Below are 20,248 nucleotides of genomic sequence, written 5' to 3'. Positions count from 1 at the left end.
ATACACTATATATGGAGGAACCAAAAATCGAAATTCCACACATTTCTCATTCAGGAACTATGTAAGCCAGAAGACAGTGGAACAACACCTTTAAAGAGTTCAGCACCTTAAAAACAGCACGCGCGCGCACGCACACACACACACACACAGCATCAACCCACAAATCTACATCCAGCAAAAGTGTCCTTTAAGAATGAAAGCAAAAAAAGGAATTTTCAGATAAATGAAAGCTAAGTGAATTCATTTCCATTAGACCGGCACTCTACAAGAAATGCTAAATGATGTTCTTGTATCATCAGCAACAAGTGAAAAGCACTGAAAATTATAAATAAGACAAAATACAAAAGAATGTTTTTCCTTTTAGTTAAAAAAAAGCAAAAATTATAACAATATATTGTTTAGATATAATACATTTAGATATAATACATATGATAACTATTGCATAAAGGACAGTGGGTGAAAGTAAATAAATATATATGGTTGTGAAATTTCTACTTATGTAAAGTGTTATAATGTTAACTCGAACAGACTCTGAAACATTAAGGAAGTATACTATAATTCCTAGAGCAACTGATTAAAAAAATATATGAAGATAAAATGCCTATATGTAATTAAAATGGAATTCTAATAAAAACTTTCAAATAATGCAAAAGAAGGAAAAAGGAGAGAAAAAAGGAACGACAAAAAATTGATATGACCAACAGAAAACAAATAATAAATTTGTATACCTAAATCGAATCCTACCAGTAATTGTATTTAATATTAATGGACTAAACACTCCAACTAAATGATATAAGACTGGATAAAAAAGCAAGACCCAACTACATGCTCTCTACAGGAGACATAATGGATGCCTAATAATAAAGCCTCAAAATACATGAAACAACAAACGACAGAATTAAAGTGAAAAGTAGACAATTCTACAATCATTGGGAAATTTTAACACCACTCTCTCAGAAATTGATAGCACTAGTCATATATTAGTAAAATTACAGAGGATCTGAGTAACATTATCAACCAACCACCTTGACATATTTGGTTTTTAAAGTATATAAAGCAGAAATGAACAGAATTGTAAGGAAAAATCCATAATAATAGAGATTTTAACTTACCTATCTCAGAATTCAAAAATCAAATAATAAAATCTTCACCAAGATTTAAACAATACAAAGTAAAAAACAATTTCAAGTTTGACCTTTGTGTAACAGTTAGAAAATGTACATTTTTCTCCAGCATACTTGGAACTTTCTGGTAATTGTGTACATCTAGTTATAAAGCAAATCTCAGTAAATTTTGTAGAATAGTATCGTGCCACATTCTCTGACTACAATTAATTTTAGAATCTATAATAAAAAATATTTTTAGAAATTAGAAAACATACATCTAAATAACTCATAGGTTAAAGGAGAATTATAATAGGAATTAGAAAATACCTCAAACTGAATATTAATGAAAATTACAAATTATTAATGATATTACATATGAAAATTTGTAGGCTACAACTAGAGTGGTACTTATAGGAAATTTTTATTTTAGAAAATAAAAACAGCTGAAACCAAAGGGACCAAAATGAACCTGAAGAATGTAGGTAAATATGACTAGGGATGCCTCTATTGTCAAAATCACTGACATTTGCTTAACTATGTCATGGTGAGGCAGCAGGAATTTAATCTGATCTATATGTTATGAGAGACACAGATGCTGATGTTTTCAACAACCTGCGAACAGAACTTCATCTCTTCCAACAGGAAAAGAGAATTATAGAAAACAACCCAAATCGATAAAATAAATATGGATATGCTAGAACACATGAAAGTATCAAATACCCAATCAAGCCAGAAAGAACTTGTATATAAATTGGCTGTTGAGAAGAATAGAAGTAAATAGAAAATTTATGAATAAATTATATTACACACTTGCAAATAATTGCAAATAAAAGGCATCAGGATTTTTTTGGGGGGGGGGCAGGAAGGGAACCCACCGTAGAAACAAATAATTAAACCCAAGTGGGATGTATAGCAAACACCTACTCAAAGTTTCCATAATGGCAATCTTTAAATAAAGTATGTCTGAGTAAGTGTCTAAATGTAAAGTAATCTATAAGTAAAGCTGCTAGGTTAAACATTGTAATAATTTAATCACTTTCAGATGAAGCATGCAACTACGATACAAAAAAGGGCAGATCGATACAAGATGGAATAATTCCATCTTGTGATTTATGGGTCACTCATTATAAAAAACGTATCACCACTATTTTCTAAATGTGACACTATAATAAATGCTCAGAAAGTATAAAATAGAATGTGTTTGATTAACTGCTAGGTTTTGACCTCTCTGTTCTTACAAACAACCAACGGTGTGAGATAAACATGAAACTCAGATCATCACCAATATTCTCGGAAATAATATGGTCATCTGAATAAAAGATATGCATACATTTGAAATTTTTATTCTGCCCAATTAGGTAGACAGGTCCTACATAAATCCTAAATAATTCCTTTCAACGAGGAAGATGATAAGATAGATACAACCTATGATAAAAACCACAGTTCTCATAATTTAGTGGAATCAAATGGTAAAAATAGAAATAATTGAGAGAATCTAGAAAACAACAGACTATAAAGCAGCATAGGAATTAGGTCTGACAGTCAGATCTATATAGTGCCGTTCTCTCACTAGCTCCTTGACCTTTAAAACTGGCCAAATTTCCTATATTATCTCCTCTGCTTCAGATACATAAACCATCCATTATCCAACTTTTGGTCAGGAAAGTCTTTATATAAGTATCACTTACATAGTAGGAAAGTGGATAGACAGGAAGAAGGGAAGTACAGAAAGTCTGGGGACATAATGTGGGGATCCAAAGGAGGTATAAAAAGTATTGAGAATCAGACACGATGTCCTATCACCTCTTTCTACCAAACACACTGATACCACCTCTCCTTCTTTAAGTCAAGGCACTGTATCTCCAGAGTTTTATTTCTTTTGAAAGCATACATCTTACCATGTGGAATTGTGGTCTGGAAAGGACGACTTGGGCTTTTCAGGTTCCATAAAGTCAAGCTACCATCTGAATGGCTGCACATGAACTGTTTGCCCTCATGATGCCAATCAATTGAATGAATAGCCTAATGAAATAACATTTAGAAACAAGTAGAAGAAAAGTCGATATGTTACATCATTTTATATTCCAAAGGAAAAATATTCTGACATAAAATTATTACAGCGATAACACTTAAGAAATATATGTAATTTTTCTGACCCAGATCATATCATCTTTGGCTTCAACTGTCTACAGCCTTTATAAAAGGCTACAAAAACTCATCTCCTGAGATAAAGAAAAGTTAAGTAAATGTCATAGTATCAACAGAGCCCAGAATTTTTGGTTGTAAAGTCTATGTCCTCCCTATAACCTATAATGCTTCTTCGAAAAATTATTTACGTAGAAGTAAAAGCAAGGTTATCAGAAGATAATTTCTGGTAAAGTAGAGGCCTAGTTACACTTAAAGCAGGCAATTTAAAAAAAATAATTTACATAAAAGCTACCATCTGAGGGCTTACTATCTGCCTGATCCCACGGTAAGCACTTTATGTACATGATCTCATTTAATCCTATAAAACAGGTATTATTTTTTCTAATTTACACATAGAGAGATTGAGATACTTGCTCAGGTCACACAACTCAAAGCGAAGGTCTATCTAACTACAAAACCCAATTTTCTTTACCATATTGCCTCTAACATATACCATTTAAATTGATTTAAAGCAAGAAGGGTTTAAAAATTTTTTATATTTACAGATTCACTCTCTAGACATGAATTAGACAAAATTAAAGTGTAATTATTCCATTTTCCAAAATTGTTTTATTCCCAGTGGTAGCACAGTGTCTTGCATAAAGCAGGTACCCAGTAAAATATCTGTTGACTGAATAAGTAATGTCATCACATATTTCCACACTCTCGGTATTCTTCCTAAATTAATAAAGTATATATGGAACTTGGGTAATGTGCTAAGCACAATGAGAGAAGCTCTAGTAGTCATAAAAGCTGAACAGATGTATACAACATGAGATTTTCCTTAAAGGAACTTAAAAAACTGCAAGATAGGGAAGATTGACATAAAAGCATATTAATAATACTTATGGTTTGGAACGTTTTGTGTGTGTGTGTGAGAGGAAGATTAGCCCTGAGCTAACATCCATTGCCAATCCTCTTCTCTTTGCTGAGGAAGATTGGCCCTGGGCTAACATCCATGCCCATCTTCCTCTACTTTATATGGGATGCAGCCACAGCATGGCTTGACTAGCGGTGGGTCAGTCCGCGCCTGGGATCCGAACCGCTAGCCCTGGGCCACTGAAGCAGAGTGTGCGAACTTAACCACTATGCCACCGGGCCGGACCCCAGTTTGGAACTTTTAACATTTAGTTATATATATATACATATATGTATATATATATACACACACACACAAAAGTTATGTATTTATACTACATACTAAAATATAGATATAGATATAGAGACAGACATAGATATAGATATATACACATATACATGAAACTAACTTATTGTTTGGAACTTCCAAACAGTAAGTATTATTAGAGTTATAGATAACTGATGGCTAGAGTAATCATTAGACATATAATAAAGGAAATAGGATATGAGCTGTACCTCAAGAGAAGTAAGATTTGATTAAGTGGAAGAGATAATATGAAACCCTGGACTTATGTTTTCTCTCACTCTTGCCTTCATTACCAGGCAGAGATGACTTCTTTTTCGCCAGGGTTCAGTAGAGGCAGTTAGAGGGAAAAAAGTCTCCTTTGTCTTTTCCTCTGCCTATTTCTTCTCACTTTTGTGAGAAGGGAAATGGCTCAAGGGAAATGTCATTTCTCCTTGCCTCCTCTATGGTTAACTTGGATGAAACTCAATTTCAAGTTCTCTCAGACTGCTTTGCTACAAATTGTGGGGGCAGAGAAAGCATCCCCAGCCCTAATTCTTCTTCCTATCCCATTGAATTTCTACCTACTGATGAAGACAGACATAAAAATAATAGCTACAACATAAAACTGAACTATGTGAGTACTATAAAAGAAGTACATTTATTTTACTGAAGAGTAGGCATGTAAAACCAACTTCTCAGGGAAGAGGATGTCAAATAGTGCATTACTGAAGAGTTGGCATTCGAACCGACTTAATGGGTAAATATTCAATTTCTATTTATTTGATTATACCCTACTCTTTTCTTAAAAAAGGACTTTAAGAGTTTACTGAAAAAGATACATATAATACAACTAATTCAAGAATTTTGAAAAATAGAAAACATAATATGGAAGATAAAACACTAGCCAGTTTGGTCAATTCAGTGGCTGTGACTAAGTTTCCTAAAAACAAAAAAGAAAAAGGAAACCCAAAAAGCTAGGCAACAATCTGAAAAAGGAAAAACAGCAGTTACTCAAGGAATTAAAAAGGTTATCTTCATGTCAAACTCCGAGAGATTATTTAAGAAATATTGATGTAATGAAAAATTTCACAGTTAATGTGGAAGTAAAATTCTTATAGTTATTTCTGAAAATGATCTTGGATTTACAAAACAAAACTCTCAATTCATCAATGCCTATTCATCAATGGGCTAGTTTGATAGTCCAAATAGCTTTACAGTTGCTAAAGAACTAATGGAATTTTGATATGCAGAAGAGGAAAGAAGGGAGGTCACAATAAGGAATTAGCAGGAGCAAAGGCTTGGAGGTGGGAAATAAATGGTATGTTTAGGAGATAGTAATATGTCTGAAATGTAAGGAGTATATAGAAGGATGCAGTAAATTAAACTAAAGGGAAAAGATAGCAGCAGGGCCTTAAACATCATGTCAAGGAATAAAGACTTTGTATTGACAATTGGGAGCCGTTCAAAGGTTCTGAGGTAGAGAATTCCATGATCTGACTATGTCTTAAAATGATTATTTTATTAGTGAAAGATATACTGAAAAAGTAAGATATGTGATTAGTTAAAGGCTATTATAGTCTTCCAGGCAAAAGATAACCTAAACTAGGGCATTGAATGTAGGAATGAAAAAAGAGGGGAAATAAATGAGACAATACATATAAAAATATAATCAAGAATACTACAAAACTGGGGGCTTAAGCTGTTAAGTGTGCGCACTCCGCTTCTGCGGCCGGGGTTCCGTGGGTTCAGATCCCGGGTGCGTACCGACTCACCGCTTGTCAAGCTATGCTGTGGCAGCTTCCCATATAAAGTAGAGGAAGATGGGCACAGATGTTAGCTCAGGGCCAATCTTCCTTAGCAAAAAAACAAAAACAAAACAGGAAGATCAGCATTGGATGTTAGCTCAGGGTTGATCTTCCTCACCAAAAAAAAAAAAAGAATACTACAAAACTGATTACATATGATACTTGAAGAAGAAGAAAGGGTCAAATATGACTCTGAGGGTTCTAAACTGAAATAACTAATGAAAACTTAATTTAAAAAGAGAACATAGAAAAAAGTTCAGGTCTTTAAATATAAATTCAGTGCCACTGGGCTATTTCTGGACTTATCTAACAAGTAGATATTTGGATGTAGAGCTCAGGAGAGAGGTAAGGGTTAGACATATACATATAGATTTTAAATTTATTAGTATAAAGGTAATATTTGAATTGATGGGAGTGGATATGAACATATATGTCAATTAGAGGAGAAATGAAGAGGGTGAAGACATAGAATCCTGAAGAGTATCTTTAAGGAAGGATTCAGTAATGGAGACAGGAGCAGTAAAAAAAATGAGGTAGTAAGACACAGACAAGGGAAGAAACCATTTTAAGAGGGAGGGGCTGATGTCAAGCCACAGGTTTAGTGAGGAACTTAAAAGACTAAGAAGGAGTCGCTGTGTGTATTAATGAGGAGATCACTGATGACTTATGAAAAACCATTTCAGATAAGTATTACAGATGGTTTCTCAATATGAGAGATAAAGTGCTGAGGAAAGTTTGAAAAGTTTGGCAGTAAAATGAAGTACATAATTATTTCTATTAAAATGATAGGACATATAATTGTGCATTAAGATAAATAGATGATAGATTTATACATATATATTATATAAATCAATATTTAAAATGACTTCTAGGTATAAAGTAGATGTAGTATAGTACTCTACTGACTTGAACATTGTTAATCCTTATTTAAACAATTCATTGCAAAATTACTTTTGCTCAAATTTAAGGTTAGAAACTTTCCTTCTACACTTTTTAAGGCCATAGGAAAACTAGTTGATTCATCATTTTCCTCTGGATTTCCTTTTTAGCTAGTCTGCTCTAGTTCCAACTGGCTAAATACCCAGATGGTATTTGGACTCCTATCTAGCTGCTAGTCTTTAGAGAGGAAGCAATCTCCATCCTCATCTTTGTATTTTGTGTATTTAACAAAAGGAAAATCCGAGCTTAGCTGCCTAGGACCCTCTTTCCTTATGATTCAAGATACCCTGGAAGTTGATCATAAAGAGCACCATTGTATGACATCACTTGCCACAGTATTTTTCATCAATCATGACCAAATTACCCAGTTGCTATAATATTTACCTCTGAACTCTTTGTGACTATGAGAACTATCTTATAGATACCGAAAAATATTAGTTTGCCAGAACCACTAACAAACGAATTTGCGGGGAGCGGGGCAGTGAGATAGCTGAAGGCTTATATCTTTAAGCACCAAACTTAAAAACTTAACTATTATGAGAAGATGAGAGGGAGCACAAAAATGAAGTGTTTTAAAAGAAATGTTTTTGTTTGTTTTTAAAATTTCTTTCTCTATTTATTTCAGTGTTGCCTTAAATTCTTCAACACTTTTCCCATATAAGTGTGGGTGATACCAAACAGTGATTTTTGACCTGTATTTTCCTCCTCTTTCTCCTCACTCTACCATTTTTAAAATTTAATTGAGAGCATAGATGATAATCACCTTTATTTATTTCCACAGCTACAAGAAATAATTCCACTTTCTCATCTTTTGCCCCAGCCTCCCTATCTTTACACTAGCATCTTCTGAAGGGGAAGTAATTAATGGCCTAGAATCAATCTTTGAACAACGGAAGTAATCAATTCAGAGACTATTCCTTGATAAATAGAAGTTAACTGTTTTCTCTAAATAAAAACCTAATCAAGTCTCAACTATGTACAATAAACTTACTTCAAGATCTTACTGAGTCTTACCAAGTATTACTATTTACAAAATCTCTCTTTATTCTAAGAAGAAAGTATTAGAAGATAAGGCCTTTCAAACTGACCACTTAAACTTTCTGCCACAGAAAAAGAATTTTCAAAGAAAGGTGTGAATAGTGTCTTTAGAGACCTTAAGGGCAATGAGGCAAGACATAAGCATGGAGCCTAAAGGAAGGAAAAGGATAGGTAATAAGCCCCAGTCGCCAACGTATATAAGATGTCACAAAGAGCCAAAATAGCAGTCAAGGCAGAATTCCCACTCAGGAGAACAACCCAGAGTTGGAAATTGTGAATACCAATAGGCAGTGTGAGACACTGGGTCAGAACCAGGCAGTTGTCCAATGATAAAAATATTGGTAATGTACAAAGCTTAAATGTAGAAAGCAGGAATGAAGTCACAAGACTCTTTTCATATATTTCAGTGGAAATCACTTACCTCATCATAATAAACTCTCAGTTCTGCTCTTTTAGATTTCAAGTCCCAGAATACTACAGTACCATTTTCATAACCTATTAGCAGCTGGAAAACATTAGAACAATCATTTTTGTAATATTAAAATTAATTTTAACTTGCTCCAAGTAAAATTTAATGTTAATACAATAAAGTAAAATCATACTGAATAACACAACTTTATTTAGAATTCTAATTTTTCCAGAACTTGAATGTAGGTTTCCTACATTTAGAAAACTGGCAAATAAACTCTACTTCAATATTTACCAATGAAATCTGCCTTATTCCAAAGAGAAATTTAGGAAACATGTAAATATATATGATACAACATAAAAATAAATTAAAAATTGGAACCAAAGAAAAATGGGATCGAAAATGAAAATGAAATAAAGGATAAAACGGGATAAGTTTAACAAACAATGTATATACAATTCAGGTGCATGCACATGAAAAATGGGGCCATAAATTTGGCTTCAAATTTCTCTTTATCAAATCCTATTTTCTCTTTGACTCATGTCAATATTTTAAACTGATGATTTATGAACCCTCAGAAGTTCACAAAGGTATTCTAGAGATTCATATCATTAAAAATCGTTGATATTTATGTATAAATCAATAAGACAATTAACAAAATACATATTCTTCATTTTAAAACAGCAGTATTTGAGAACAGATGATTATTAGATGATCATTCAAGACTCAGTCATTCAGCTAAACACTGAAGCTGCACTGATGATTTTTACTATAATACAATTCTGAGTTAGATCTATAGTTACATTTTGTCAAATTTAATCTATCACTGGTTAAAAAAAACAAGAAGAATAAAAATAGGCCAATGTTCAATAATGATAATATTTCCCATGAATTTGCCTTAAGATGATTTTCTTGAAATCCATTAGCAGTATTTCTTTGATGAAAATTTTTATACAGTACATAATGATGTTTCAATAATTCCAAAAACCAATGATAAAAACAGAAAATATAGTGGTGGTTATAAGCTACTCCTACACAGCATCCTGAGATCTAATCACTTACCTCAACATTTTATAAAGGAACAGAAAAAATAACAAAAATAAACCAGCTAGTAGTTTTAACAGAAAACAAAATTTCAAATATCAGGTCATGAAAGAAACGTATACTTATTTTTGAAGCTATAACATATAGTTAAATGTTTTATTTTTAAACTACACACAATAAATTTTAAAATTGATTTAACAAAAAATTTGAGCTTCTTTACATACCAAATTAAAATAAATGGCATAATGATTTGCTAAATTTAAAAAGTCAAAATTAAGTGTGAGCTTAAAGAATATTTCTTAAAATCAAATTTATATGAAGTCATATATACTGTACTAAGATGTGTTTTAACTTCAAATCAACTCTTTTTAATACCAGACATAATGATGAATTATAAAACCATTCTTGTGGAGTGTATGAGAAAAAATTTCTATGGCGTGTATGGAAAGGAGATTTGTAACTCTAAAAAGTTTCGAAAATCCAACTTAAGCAAGAAAATGAATAACATAACCTTTCAAAATTTGAGCCCCAAGATGTAGTGAAATAATATTCTAAAATGCTATTACATTTTTCATAGTAAACAACTGAAAGATAGAAGTTGTTTGGTTTATAAAACATTACTAGAAATAGCCTCAGTAATCACAAAATATAAAATACTGAATCTCAAAATGTCATAAATTACTGAGATAACTATACAATATTATGATATAGGAAATATGAAAAGATATTAGAATCACTTAGAGAATTGAGAAAGAGAAAAGCAGCCCCTGACATCCAGGAGACATCAGACAAGGTCACTCTCTGACCATGATGAATCAAGATTAAAAACAAGAACACTCTGCAATCATGTCTGACCATGCCAAATCATGAACATCGCCCAAGCTACAAATATATATTATAAATACAATTTGGTATAATTATATATTTTATATAGTTATATGTTTATATATACATGTCAATTAAAAAATAGCTCTCTCACAATAGAATGTAAGTACCATAAAGGCAAAGAAGTAGGGTGACTTCTTCACTACATATCATCAGGACCTCAAACAGTATCTGAAGAAAATAGGTATCTGATAAATATCTGTTAAAATAATTATTTAATACCAAAGAATCAAAATCATAGACACTATGTTCTTTAACAGCTATGAAATGAAATTAGATATCATTGACAAAAATATTTTGGAAACTAAAAAATATTTTTTGTTGTTGGTGGTACCATCAAGTAGATTCTGACTCCTAGGGATCCTGTGTACAGCAGATTGGAACCATGTCCTGTCTTTTTTGCACCATCCTCTCACCTTCTGGTGCTATATCGGACAATGCTCTGCTGCTATTCATAGGGTTTTCGTGGCCAATTTTTCTGCAAGTGGGTAACCACGTCCTTCTTCCTAATCTGTCTCAGTCTGGAAGCTCCACTGAAACCTGTCCACCATGGGTGACCCTGCTGGTATTTGAAATCTCAGTGGCATAGCTTTCAGCATCACAGCAACACACAGTTGGCACAGTATGACTACTGACAGACAGGTGAAGTGGTGTGGTTCCCTGACCCGGGAAATGAACCCAGGCCATGGTAGTGAGAGCACAAATCTTAAACCACTAGACCACCAACTAAAAAATATATTTCCAAGTAATTATAGTCAAAGAAGAAATCATAATGAAAAGTATGAAATAGAACTGAACAAGTTTCAGACTGAAACTTGTGGGATACAGATGAATCTTCATCAAGCGGAAAATTTATAGTTTTAGAAATACATATGAAAAGAAGAAAAATTTTTTACCAATACAAGCATTTGATTTTAGAGAGTCAAGGAAAAAAAGAGTAAACTTCAAGAAACAGAAGAAAAAATAATGAGTCATTTTATCTAAGAGTAAAGGATACCTTTCATTTACTCAAGCATACTTTTACATCTTTTAGGAAGTTTAAAGTTTTCTGTATAGAGATTTTCTTGTTAACTTTATAGCTAATTGTTTTGAATATTTGGTTGATATTTTATATGGAATCTTCTCTTCATTATCTTTTCTGAGTGCACGGTTTCTATAGTTGGATTTTAGTATGCTACCTTCTAAATTCTTTCATTGTTTGTATTCATTTTAATGTTGATTTTCTTAGGCATTCCAGGTATATTATCATATAATCTAAAATAGAGACTATTTTACTCTTCCTTTCTAATTTTTATGCTTTTAATTGTTTGTACTTGTCTAACTGCACTACTAAAACATCCTATAGTGTTAAAAATAGTGGAGAGGGTGAGCATCCTTACTTTCTTCTTGACTTTAGTGGCAATGCCTCTAGTGTCTCCCCATTAAATAAATCCCAGATTATATATATATTTGACATATATATAGTTAAGAAGTATGAATTGATTCATTTTTTATAAATTTATTTTATTAGGAATAGGTGTTTAATTTCTTAATAAATATTTTTATTGAAGCATACATAGATAAAAGTATACAAATTATAAATGTGTCTTTATTGAATTATGATGAAGTGAACATATCCATGAAACTACTACCTAGGTCAAGAAATACAATAGAAAAATAAGAAATAGAAGAAAAACAATACAAGCCACTCAGACGCCTATTTCATATCCTTACCCAGTCAATATCCTCATCCTCTTCTCTAAAGGTAAGTACTATCCCGACTTCTAACACTATAGGTTACTGTTATCTGTTTTTGTATTTTAAGTAAGTGGAATTATACATTACATATCCTTTTCTGTCCTGCTCCTATTTCTAAACATGATATTTATAGCAGTAATTCATTCACTTTCATTAATATAATAGTATTCCATTGTTTGGGTATGACACTACTACAATTTATTTATTCATTTCATAGTTGATGAAATAATATTGCTAAGAACAAACTTGTATATGTCTTTTGGTGAACACATGTATGCATTTCTGTCAGGTATATACTGATCCATGGGATAAGAGTATGTTTAACTTTAATAGATACTGCCAAGCAGTTTTCCAAAGTGGTTGTACCAGTTTCCATTTCCATAAGCTGCATATGAGAGCTCCAATTCCTTCTCACCTTCTTTAAAAACTAATATTGTCAATAGCTGTACAATGTTAAACAGAAGAGGTGTATAGTCGGCATCTTTGTCTCATTTCTGATTGCAGGAGGAAAACTTTTATTAATTCACCATTAAGGAGAATATTTTCATAGTTTTAGGTAAATTAGCAAAGTTCAGGTTAATGAAGTTCCTTCCTTTTGCTACTGTAACAAGAGATTTTTATTTATCATGAAGAGAAGCTGAATTTTATCAAATGCTTCTTATGTAGCTTTTTATTGTCATGCATTTATTTCTCCTTATTTCTGTTAATATGCAAATTACATTTATTTTGAAAAGTTAAAACAACTTTATATTCCTGGGATGAACGCAAATTGGTTGTGTTCCTTGGTGCCTTCTCTGTTTGATTCTTGATCAGACTTGCTAGAGATGCATCAGTTTTATTAGTGTTTTCACAGAATTAACTTTTGTTTTTGCTAATGTACTACATTCTTGTTTTCTATTTCTTTTAATTTTTGATCTCATATTTTGTATTAGTCAGAGATCTCCAGAAAAACAAAACCAATAGGATGTATATATATATAGAGAGAGATTTATTATAAGGAATTGGGTCACGTGATTATGGGGGCTATCAGGGCCCAAGATCTGCAGGGTGAGCTGGCAAGCTGGAAACCCAGAGACCCAATGGCACAGTTCCAGTCTGAGTCTGAAGGCCTGAGAATCAGGAGAACTGATGGTATAATTGCAATCTTAAGGCCCGCAGACTTGAGATTCAGGAAGAGCTGATGTTTCAGGTCAAGTCTAGAGGCAGCAAAAAGCTGATGTCTGAGTTCAAAGGTAGTCAGGAAGTTGGAATTTTCTCTCTCAGGGTACAATCAGCCCTTTTCTTCTATTCAGGCAACTGACTGGATGAGGTCCACTCACATTGGGAAGGGCAATCTGCTTTACTCAGTCTGCTGATTTAAAGTTAATTTCATCCAAAAACACCCTCACAGAAACACCCAGAAAAATATTTGACCAAATATCTGGGCACCCCATGGCTCATTCATGTTAAGACATAAAATTAAACATCACATCTTTGTTATTATCTTTATCCTACTTTCTTTTGAGTTTAATTCACTATCTTACTATCTTTACACTAAGATTATTGAATTTCAGTTTTTCTTCACTTTTTAATAAATGCAATAAAAGCTATAAATTTCCCTCTAAGCATAGCTTTAGTTACATTCTATAAGTTTTAACATATCATATTTCCAGTGTAATTTAATTTAAAATATATTCTAATTTCAATACTGATTTCTTCTTTGACATATGTTATTCAGAAGTGTGTGCTTAATTACTGAGCATTTGGGAGAGTTCCTATTTATCTTTCATTGACAATCTTGCTAAATTCTGTGGTTAGAGAATACATTATGTATTATTTTAATCCTCTGATATTTATTGAAACATGTTTTATGGTTCAACAAATGTAGAATTTTGGTAAATATTCCATGTGCACTTGAAAATAATGTGTAGTCTGCAGGTGTTGGATGTAAGGTACTGTATATGTCAATTAAGTTGTTTGTTAATCATGTTGTTCAAATTTTCTTTATCCTCACTAATCACTTCGTTTGTTTATTCTCTCAGTGATTCAGAGGTGTGTTAAAACCTCCAACACAACTGTGGATTTGAGTATTTTTCATTTTAGTTCTGTCAAATTTGCTTTACAGTAGTCCCCTCTTATCTGAGAGGGATACGTTCCAAGACCCCCAGTAGATGCCTGAAACCACGGAGAGTATTGAACCCTATATATACTATGTCTTTTCCTATATGTACATACCTATGATCAAGTTTAATTTATAAATTAGACACAGTAAGAGATAAACAATAACTAATAAAAAGATAATAACAATATACAGTAATAAAAGTTACCGTAGATCTTAGCAACCTCAGCGTATGATTTTTTTTTCTTATTAATTCAAGAACTTGCACCTTTTCACTTAAAGGAAGCATTTTATGGCTTCTTTTCAGCATATCTGAATTGCCAGCATCACTACCCTTGCACTTTTGGGCCATTACTAAGTAAAATAAGGGTTACTTGAACACAAGCACTGTGATATCGCAACAGTTAATCTGATAGCCAAGATGGTTACTAAGTGACTAACAGGCAGATAGCATATACAGTATGGGATAGGCTGGATAAAAGGATATCCTGGGCAGGATGGCAAAAGATTTCATCACGCTACTCAGAACAGCATGCAATTTAAAACTTAGAAATTATTTATTTCTAGAATTTTCCATTTAATATTTTCAGACTTTGGTTGACTGTGAGTAATTGAAACCATGAGAAGCGAGACTGTGGACAAGGGGCGACTACTGTATAGTTCCACTATACAGTACTACTGTTTAGTTCTGTCAAATTATACATACACACACACCCACACACCAAGGAACCATGCAAAACAAAAACACAGTTCAGATGTGCACATGTTTCAGTTAACATGGTACCATGCAAAGCAAGCACTGCCTATACACTATAAAGCTATGTTATTATACATATACAAATTTAGGATTATCACATCTCCTACTGAATTGACTCTATTTCTATTACAAAATGTTCCTCTTAGAAAATGTTCTTGCCTTTAAGCCTACTTTTATAGACTCAATGTATGTGTCCTCTTAAAATTCATATGTTGAAAGCTTAACTCTCAATGTCATGGTATTAGAAAGCAGGGCCTTTGGGAAGTGCTTAGGTCATAGGAGTGGAACCCTCACGAATGGGATTAGTGCCCGTACAAAAGAGACTACAGAGAGCTCTCTTTCCCTTTCTACCACGTGAGGACACAGCAAGAAGTTGGCCTTCTAGAAACCAGGCCCTCACCAGACATCAAATCTGCTGGCACCTTGATCTTGAACTTAGCAGTCTCCAGAACTATGAGAAATAAACATTTTTTGTTTAAGCCGTACAGTCTATGGTATTTTGTTACAGCAGCCTCAACTAAGACACCTACTTTGTCTAATATTAGTATAGCTACATCAGTTTTCTTTGCTTAGGGTTTACATGCTATATTTTTTCCTATCCTTTTATAGTCAACTTTTTTATATCCTTAAATTTAAAGTGTGTTTCTTGAAAAAGCATATCATTGTTTTAACACAGTCTGAAAATTATTGCCATTTAGGTTGCTAGTTTGTCTATATTTAATGTAATTGTTGACATACTTTAGAACAAATCTACCTACTTGTTTTATATTTATCTCATCTGTTTAATGTTATCTTTTTTGTTTTCTTTTGGGTTGCTAATTTTTATTATCCCAGTATCTTACTCTATTAACTTATCCATTATACATATATTTATTATTCTTTTAGTGGTACTCACAAGAATACAAAATGTTTCCACGACTTGTCAAACTATAATGTAAATTAGTACTTGTGTTACTTTCTAGAAGTTATAAGGACCATGGAACTTTAGTTCAATGGACTTCCCCCCAACTTTTGACTTAAAAAATTTTTAACTTGTATACTAATTCTCAATATGTTATACTCCTAGAAGTCATTACTATAATTTTTATAAACTATTCCCTTAGATTTACTAATGTTTGTTGTTATTTATTGCTCTCTGTTCTTTTATAATGGATCAACTTTATTTTATGAGAGAATTTATTTAGTTTTTATCATTAAAGCAGATTTTCTGTTAATGAAATATTGCAAATTATATTAAGTTGCAATAATTTGATGACACGTTCTTAAGGATATTTTTGTAGAGTATAAAATTCTGTGTAGACAGTTGCCTTTTTCCCTAGCACCTTGACATTATCACTCAATTGTCCTCATTGCCCGTTTTTCACTTGAGATGTCTGCTGTTAGTCTTACAGGTTTTTTTTTTTTCTTTCTTTCTTTCTACACTCTGACTGCTTTAAGATTTTTCTCTTTGTGTTTGATATGCCAAGGTGAACTGTACTTTTTGCTAAGCTTGCTCTGAGTTTGTAGTGCATCTTGGATTTCTGATTATCTATCATCAGTTCTGGAAAATTATCATCTACTCATTCTACAAATATTGCTGCTATCACATTCTCTCTCTTTCTCTCTTCTTCTGGGACTCCAGTTACACATATATTACACCTTTTCATTATGTTCCAAATACTCTTAACCTTTTGTCTCACCATGATTTCACCTGGATATTTTCTTCTGATCTATCTTCCAGGTCACTAATTCTCTCTTTATCTGTTTATCATCAGTTATTTTATTCTCTGTTATATTTTTCACTTCTCTGCTGAAACCCCCATCATTTTTAGCTTACTAAACATTTCAATCACATTTATTTTAAAGTCCATGTTTTATAACTGCTATTTGAATCTCCTGTTGATCTATCCCTAGTTTCTGTTTGTTCTAGTCAATTAGTTTCTGGTCAATTCTGATCTTTCTGATTCTTGTATACACCATGTTATTTTTACTTTAAATATAGAGGCTAAGTATAGGAGAAATGTAGAGACAAATAAAGGCTCTAGGTAGTATTTTCTTCTTCCAGAAAGGATTAATCTTTGTTTTCGTCATGTAATTAGACTAAAGCAGATCAACTTAATCCCAAAAAGGATTCAGATAATGTTAACAAAGATTTCAGTCATTTAGAAGGCTGGTATATTTTCAGTTCAACCTTACCTGTAGGGCATGTTCCTTTGGGGCCACACTGAAAGCTTGGAGTGATTACTAGAGACTTTTATTTTTGGCTTGCCCTGACCTCCTTTTTTTCACCACCACCCTCCTGCCCCATGAAACTGCAGAAAACCTTGCTTAGCCTCTCAGCCAATAACTTTCTGTTTACTCAATATCTCAGCCATTCTTTTCAAATAGGAAAATGCCTAGAGGAGAGAGGTGGTGCCAGATGTTTGGTTTACCTCTCTGTGTTGCTTTCTCTGGGATCTAGGGCCTCCAAATCTTCACTACATTGGTCACTGTCTGGTACCTTCAGATTTTCAAAAATATTTTGTCCAGATTTTCAAGTTCTCCCAGTGGGAGGATTGATCTGAAATAAGGTAGTCTGTTATTATCAAAAATGGAAATACCATGGGTATTAAATATTATCCAAAGACATTTTCAGCATCAATGGAGATTATCATAATTTTTTTCCCTTGATCTCTTAACAACATGAACTATACTGATGGATTTTTCTCATAGTATGCATCCTTGAATCCGTAGAATAAAACACCACTTGTCACAGTGTGTGGTTTTTGAACATGCTATTGGAGTCTGTCTACTGATATTTTATTTAAGACTTTTCCATTGATATTAATAAGTTCAATAAATCCATGTTTTTCTTTTTTGTGCAACCTTTATCAGGCTTAGTTGTCACTCACAAAATAAAAACAATTTGCATATTTTCCTTTTTTAAAAATATACTCAGAGCAGGGGTTAGTAAACTTTTTCTGTAAAGGGCCAGATAGTAAATATTTTAAGCTGTTTGGACCATACAGTCTCAAAAAAAACTTTATTTACAATAATAGGAGGCAGGCCAGATTGTGTCCCACTGGCCATAATGGCAACCCCTACTTTAGAATAGTTTATGTAGCATTGGGATTATATAGTATATGAAAATTTAGTAAAATTTCCTTATAAATCCATCTGGGTCTGGAACTTATGTATGGGAATAATAATTTAATAAGGTTCTCATTTTCTTAAGCTGTCTCCATTGATGTCAATGTTGATAAATTTATTTGCCCTGGAAATTACCCATTTTACCTAGGCTTTTATATCTATCTGCTTAGAGTTGTATAAATAATTTAATTTGAATGTTTATTAAACATTTCCTTAGTTTTATGTGCTTCCCTTGTTTTGTGTATTATTTGTGTAACTTTGTTTTCTCCCTATTTTTCTTGATTAGGTCAGATAGTAGTTTGCATATTTTGTTTATGTTCTATTCAAAGAACCAGCATGTTTATGAATTTATAAGATACCTTAAAATCAGAACTAACTCAAGTTCTGCTTTTTATATATCTCTTCTGCTTCCTTGGCTTTATTTTCTTGTTCTTTTTCTAGCTTTCTTATTTCATATTAAATTTACCTAAATTTCTGTTTTTATTCACATAAGTTTTAAAGGCTATGAATTATTTTATGATAATTGTTTTAATTATATTTCATAGATTCTTATAAGTAGTATTGCATTATTGTTATTTTTTTTCTTTTTGGTGAGGAAGATTGTCCCTGAGCTAATATCTGTGCCAATCTTCCTCTATTTTGTATGTGGGATGCCACCACAGCATGGCTTGATGAGTGGTGTGTAGGTCCATGCCCAGGATCTGAACCTGTGAACCCTGGGCTGCTGAGGCAGAGCACGCTAACTTAACCACTATGTCACTGGGCCAGCCCCATTATTGTTAATGTTTATTCTTCAATTTTGGTTTGTATTTTCTATTTGACCTAATAGTTGTTTAATGAAGAGTCTTTAAATTTCCAAGTGGAAAGAAATTTTTTTATTTTGGATTTTTTTATTATTGTGTTTCACTCTCCATATAAAATGCACAATCAAGTGTATTGCTTGGGGATCTATCCACCGTAAGGATTTTTCTTCATCAGGTCATTCAGAGTCATCCCTGAGTGGAGATGTAATTGAGCAGTAGTCTGTGTCCAGATAGTACCAACCAATCATCTGACCTGTGAACAAGGCCTGAATTCTATCCTCCCCCATCGTTGATTTCAGGTATTCCTTTCTTACCCCATGAGTCGATATATGTGGCTTGAGAGAAAGCCAGGAGTTGCTTTGAAAATGGACAGTAGCTATTGTGACTCTCTTATTGGGCTTTCCAACAGAGCATTCTTATCTACCATTAAATTCTATCAGACCTACTAGATCATAGATACCAAGTGGTAGGGGAGCTTGCAAAGCAGCTTGGACTTAGTGAAGAGCCCTTTTTGTTTCTAGGACCCACTCAAAACTAGCAGACTGTTGGATAACTTAAAAAAATAATTTGTAACAGTAATTTCAAGGGCATTATATACTATTATCCAAATTCAAAAAGGCCCACAAAGTGATATGACGCTTTTTTAGGAAGGAGAAGTACAAAAGCTTATGCTTTACCTTAGAGGAGATGCCCTTGCATGCCCCAGACAATTAGATCCTCAAAATCATCACATATAAGGCAAGGTCCTAGATCTTGGTGGGATTTTCTTCTCACCCTCTGATACATGAGTCTTATGAGCTATATAGGTAGTTGCCACTTCTCACCAAATCCACTTAGTATTATATAATAAAGAAAGTGAAGTAGTATCCTTTCTAAGGAATATCAAGACAATCAAGGATTCTGAGGACTATATTACGACAGAGAGCAGGAAAAACAACATAGTCCTGAAAAAAGATTGTGACGTTATATTGCTTTCCCTTTCTATAAAAGCAAGCTGTTTTTGATCCTCTCTGCTGATGGATATTGAGAAAAAAGAGTTCACTATATCAGTAATTGCTTATCAAGTGACATAGGTTGTATTGATCTGCACCTGTACAAGTATCAACAGCAAGGCAACTGTGATTAGGGGTATCACTAGGTTAATTTTACAGTGGTCTACTAACACCAAGCTCCATCGATCTTGTTTTT

General features: G+C 32.9%; 1 protein-coding gene across 2 annotated transcripts in view; it reads right to left on the bottom strand.

Annotated features, from left to right (window-relative positions):
* STXBP5L (syntaxin binding protein 5L) overlaps positions 1-20,248 on the bottom strand; it is a 338,252-nt gene that overhangs the window by 179,072 nt on the left and 138,932 nt on the right. For both annotated transcript variants that reach the window (XM_087439668.1, XM_087439669.1), the window contains exons 7-8: positions 8,641-8,724; positions 3,005-3,128 (exon numbers count right to left, since the gene is read on the bottom strand). In XM_087439668.1, coding sequence (XP_087295794.1) covers positions 3,005-3,128; positions 8,641-8,724 — 208 coding nt within the window. The remainder of the gene's footprint in view (positions 1-3,004; positions 3,129-8,640; positions 8,725-20,248) is intronic.

The sequence above is a fragment of the Ceratotherium simum genome, chromosome 15 (genome assembly GCF_057802395.1).
Source record: "Ceratotherium simum simum isolate JZ-2026a chromosome 15, ASM5780239v1, whole genome shotgun sequence".
Classification (NCBI taxonomy): Eukaryota; Metazoa; Chordata; class Mammalia; order Perissodactyla; family Rhinocerotidae; genus Ceratotherium; species Ceratotherium simum.
This window is presented reverse-complemented; position numbering and strand designations above follow the sequence as displayed.